At 39.8% G+C, this 5,290-nt stretch overlaps 1 protein-coding gene across 1 annotated transcript; it reads left to right on the top strand.

The window, feature by feature from the left end:
- The first annotated feature begins 3,061 nt into the window (after positions 1 to 3,061).
- TNP1 (transition protein 1) lies at positions 3,062 to 3,858 on the top strand. Its single transcript, XM_043991608.1, has 2 exons — positions 3,062 to 3,200; positions 3,830 to 3,858. Exons 1-2 carry the CDS (start codon positions 3,062 to 3,064, stop codon positions 3,856 to 3,858), a joined length of 168 nt encoding a protein of 55 aa, XP_043847543.1.
- The last annotated feature ends 1,432 nt before the right edge of the window (positions 3,859 to 5,290 follow it).

The following is a 5,290-nucleotide window of genomic DNA, read 5'->3' on the forward strand; positions in this document are numbered from 1 at the left end:
GAGCAAAACAATTGAGAATGTGACAGGCTTCTAAATGGCTTGAAAGGAACCTAATGTTGAATTCAAAAATCTCTCGCCTTAACACATCTGTGGACAGAACTATCAATGGATTTTATTTTATTTTTTCTGAGAACCAGCTAATATGTTTAGCACAGTACTAAGTACTGTGAGAGTACCGGGGTAGAAAAATTGAAATCATAGGTTCTTCCCTTTAAGAAATCATATTTCGGGGTAGCTAGATGGCGCAGTGGATAGAGCACCGGCCCTGGATTCAGGAGTACCTGAGTTCAAATCCGGCCTCAGACACTTAACACTTACTAGCTGTGTGACCCTGGGCAAGTCACTTAACCCCAATTGCCTTACTTAAAAAAAAAAAAAAGAAATCATTTTTCAGTTCATAAGACAGTAAAGGAGAGGAGACTGATAGCAAACACCAGTGTAGAATGCTTTCATGTATCATCACCAAGAGAAGATCCTGGAGCAATCTGGAGATCCTTGGAGAGTTGCCCTATGGAGTCTAGTTTTCAAGCCTGAGAAATCACGTATTGAGAGATATTTTAAGATACAGGTTGAGAATACCTAGTTACAGAATGGACTAGTTGACCTCTGAGATCATTTCTAAGGAGAAGCCTTTCTAAAGCTCAAAGGACTCCTGGGGATTTGGGTGGGTTTTTTCTGGGTTTATTTTATTTATTTATTTGATTTTGCTTTTTATTTTTAAGAAAGGATCTGCTATTTTATTGGTATAGGGAACTCCTAGTGAGGAAATTACCTTCTCCAAAGCAATCGATATCTTCTCTCTCAAGACTATATGGTCTTAGAAAGCTGTTTGGGAGCCATGAAGGGTAAATGTCTTTCCTAGGATAATATAACCTAGATCTTTTCAATTCTCAGACCAGTTCTTGAGCCGCTATAACTTACTGTCAAGAAGAAGGAAATGGTAGGAGGCAGGGAGTGGGCAATGAACACTGTTAAATCCAGATTTCCCTGTCTAGCCTTCAAGGCTTTTTCTCTGCTGGATCAATTGTACTCTATCATCATCATCTCCAACAATTACCCCTTTTGCACCTGTCATCCTCCTCCTCCTCACTAATGTTATTCTTCGTTAACTCAAAAGCCTTAATTTGATTCCAACTACCTATTAAATAAAGACATGACATTGAAGATCTTCTATAATCTGGTTCCAATCGATTCTTCTGGTGTTACAGCAGATTATTCACCCATAATGCAGCCCAACTAGACTACTCAAATCCAAGAGCTGCCTTGACCATCTTCCTTCTCTGATTAATCCAGTCTACCTTGATCTCTCATCTCTGAACTTTAAATTCTAATTAAAATGGGTTTATATACATCTTTAAGGTATGAATTCCCATACTAACACTTGGGTTATTAATGCAACATGACTACTATGTACAAAGCACCATACCCTAGCCCTGAGATATGAGAAATATCTTGGTATTAAGAAAAAATGTTTCCTGCCCTCAAAAAGCATTTATATTCTACAGTGGAAGGAATAGTCAGAGTTGCTAAGTGAAGGCAGAAAAATAGATATCTATATAATTAATATATATGTGTGTGTGTATGTATATTTGTGTGTGTGTGTGTGTGTGTGTGTGTGTGTGTGTGTGTGTGTGTGTGTAGAGGGAGAGAGAGAGAAAGAGAGAGAAAGAAGGAGAGGGAGAGGGAGGGAGAGAGAAAGAAAGGGGATGATGGAAGCAAGGAAGATATACCAAGATCCCTTTAGGAAAATTTGAAGAAGGAACAGGAATTTTCATTTTAAATTGAAAACAACCAGTAAATTTACTGATCATCAACAAGTTATGCATTAGGAATGCCCTATTCAATACTGTAGACACTATGGAGGACACAGAGGAAACATCACTTCCGGGGAGAGAAAGGCAAAATGATGCACTGAGCAAGAATAAAAAATATAGTAAACAGACCCGAATACTAGTCTCAGTTTTGCCATTAGTAGTATCTTTCTGATCTTGGGTGGATTCCTTTGCTTCTATAAGCCTCAGCTTCCGCCTTGGGGAAATAAGAACACTGGATTTCATAGTCTCTGGGATCCCTTCACACTCTGACACTTTGTGGTTCTGTAGGAGGCTAGTGCCTGCATGAAATATCTAGTGAAGCAGAGACCTTCTGGAAATCCATTGTCAGATTGAGTTTTGTCCCTGAGGGAATGGAGAGGTGCATTGAATGCTTATACCAATGTCTGTGAAAGCAGTGTGTGAGGAGACTGATTTCTGTGACATCTTAAAAGAGTTTGAAGGCAACAATCAATAGAATCTGATTCCTGATTAGGAATAAGGAGAAAGAAGATTTCAAATTCATTGAAGTAGAATAATAATGGAGAGAGGGGAAGGGGAAGATGAGACGGAAGACCTGTTCATAATTAGGACTTGTAAAGTTTAAAATGAAAAGGATAGCTTGAAAGTAGAAATGCTTTCTAAGGAGTTTAGAAATTATTTTTTCATTTGCATGGGACCTGACCTTCTTAGGTGACCCTTTTTTATTTATCGTTTTCAGAACTGCATTACAAAATAACTGGCTTCCTTTGTAATCCTATATGTCATCGTATGTATTTAAAAGCATTATTTTGATAGGAGGTTCATGCGCTTCACTAGACTGCCAAAGATGTCAGTGACATGCAAAAAAATGAAGAACTCCTGTTTTCAGGGATATAGGAAGGCCTTTCTAGGCTCCTTCTGGCCCACATGCTATTTATGTACATTCTCCCAATCAAAATAGAAATCATTTCTCTCGTGTTTCCTGAGAAATTAGGGACCTGCTAAGTAATAAATTATTGAATCAACTTCCTCCCTTTTATAAAAATGACTTCATTATCTGGAGAGGCCCTGAGCTGTGATAATGAAAAAAAAGCCCCACTCTTTCTTCCATATATGGTCCAAAGGTAGGGTGAAGGTAGGGTCTCACACCGAGGCCACACCCACTTGCTAAGTCCCGCCCCCTCCACCTCATAATGGCCAAAGGGTTAAATAGACGAGCCCCTGGCCTTGGGGCTTTTCAAAGCCCCCGGACTCTGGCAGCTAGCAACATGTCTACCAACAGGAGAATGAAAAGCCAAGGCGGGAGGAGGAACAAGAGCAGATCTCCTCACAAGGGGGTCAAAAGAGCTGGAGCTAAAAGAAAATACCGAAAGGCCGGGCTGAAGAGCAGAAAGAGAAGTGAGGAAGGTGAGTTTGGGGGGATGAGAAGGGAGTTCCTAGAGCCCCCAAATCTTGAGTTGAACAAAAAGGGACTTTCAGAGGCCACATCTATAAAGTCCACCTTTTAAGCAATGCAGGAAAATATCCCTTCCACACACAGCATCCCTGACACAAGTGTGGGCCTTTGGAGGCAGGGTGGTGTAGTAGGAAGAGCCCTGGACCCACAGGGGGGGTCAAGAGAACACCCCCTCCCCAAGTTTGAGTCCTGGTTCTGCTACTTACCAAGATGTATGTGATCATAGGAAAGGTAAGGCTTCTACTTCGGTGCCTCAGTTTCCTCATCTGTAAATTAAGGGTCTTAAATAATCTCCCTTGCAAGGGAAAAATGCTTTGTAAACAGTTAACCTTATAAAGCTCCAGACAAGACTTTGGAGTTGTTATCATCATGAATTTAGGTCTTTCTTAATCCTTAAATTCACTCATATCTTTCTGCATCTGACTCTGAAGCTTTATAATGTGTCTGTCCCACACATAAAACACAAAAAAAGCTCCCCACAGCTGACATTATCAGTAGTTGAAAAAGCATAGAGTTAGGGTACAGGCTTTTTTAAGTAGGAACCCAAAAAAACCACCCCTATCTCTGTCCTTCCTCACAGCTCACAGGACTTACCGTTCCAACTTGTGATCCCACCAAGAGCTCAGAGCTGCTGGACTTCTTAGCAACATCAGTCCGCAGTGAAAAAAAGAAGGAACAAAGGGGGTCTGCCAGGGAAACCAGAGGTTCGATCAGAGAAGGAAAAAAGAAACATATTGAATTTGGGGAAAATCCAGGCTTGAGGAAGTGAGGAATGTGTATATGATGACGTTTTTTTCTCCCCCAACATCTCAATAAAATTTAGAAACCTGGTGAAAAAAAAAGGCCATGATCATTTTTCTTTGCTCTGATGAACCTCCCTATGGGTTGGGGGAGGACTAATCTTATTATTATAGCCTTTCTAGCCATCTTGGCCCCCTCCCCGCTCCAGTCCACTCTTAACACTGTTGAGAATTAGCCAAGGTAATAATCATAAAAGAAGAGGAATACAAAAATTCCAGTAGTATCAGGAACTGAAGCCACTCCTAAAATAAGTCCCCTACCCAATTCAGGTCAATTTCTCACCATATGCCTCCATGGGGCATTTCCCCCAAAGAAAGAAAGTTTGAGAACAAAATATGATATATATTGGGTAGCCTTTTGCTTTGAATTTACATGCAAAACACATAAATTTTACACATGACCCAGCAAACTTTCAAATGCAACTTCATTCCTCTATAATATCATGAAAACAAAACTTCCAAGGAGAAATTTCTATATCCTGAGAAGTCACAGTAAAAAAAAAAAACAAATCACTTAATTCTCCCCTATATTATCAAACCCTTCACTAGAAGACAGTTATTCTATAGTGTCTTAACCTTCAATGAGTAGCCTCTCTCTACCAGAATCCAATGATGGGGGGAGAAGGGGTTAAGGGGTATTGGAAGGGTCAATAGTAACCATTTCATCCAGTTGACAATCTACCAGACTGGTTTCTTCTTAAGGCACTACTTGTGTGTTCACTCATGTTCCTTAGAAAACTGTCCTCTGTAAGTTACATCTGGAGAAACTGAGGTACCACTTCCCCCCAGAGTCAAAAGTTACATTAATACATTGCCCGAAAGCTGAAGGGAAGGACTAGAATTCCACCTTTAGAGTTCTAAGGATTTTTCTTCCTGCACAAAAATGTGCAAAGCTTAAGCATAAAAAGGGAATTTGACCAGGAGGCAGTGGGAAAAGGTTAGAAACAGGTAGATGGGCTTGTTCTCAGATATAAATCCTTTCATAATTCTCTAAAATTATTTTTCTATTTTGTTTCCCTTCCCCCACCCCCAGGAGCTGTAGCAAGCCAAGGGAAAAAACAACTATTGGCTGATCTAAATAGTCCAGCAACTCTTGGACAAAAAGATTAATGAAAGAAATTCTCTTGAATTCTGAGTTGTTTGTTGCCTTTTTTTTTACTATTTTATTTTATATACTAGTATTTTTATCACCATATTTGGAAACAGAAATTCCTTATGGAACTTGATAAACCAGGTATCTT

The sequence above is a fragment of the Dromiciops gliroides genome, chromosome 3, assembly GCF_019393635.1.
Source record: "Dromiciops gliroides isolate mDroGli1 chromosome 3, mDroGli1.pri, whole genome shotgun sequence".
NCBI classification, from domain to species: domain Eukaryota; kingdom Metazoa; phylum Chordata; class Mammalia; order Microbiotheria; family Microbiotheriidae; genus Dromiciops; species Dromiciops gliroides.

What these genes read in the sequence shown, in the direction of transcription:
- TNP1 (XM_043991608.1), top strand. Translation starts at nt 3,062, where the DNA reads ATGTCTACCAACAGGAGAATGAAAAGCCAAGGCGGGAGGAGGAACAAG. An exon ending in CAGAAAGAGAAGTGAGGAAG is followed by an intron (nt 3,201 to 3,829) that starts GTGAGTTTGGGG and finishes CCTTCCTCACAG; the next exon opens with CTCACAGGACTTACCGTTCC.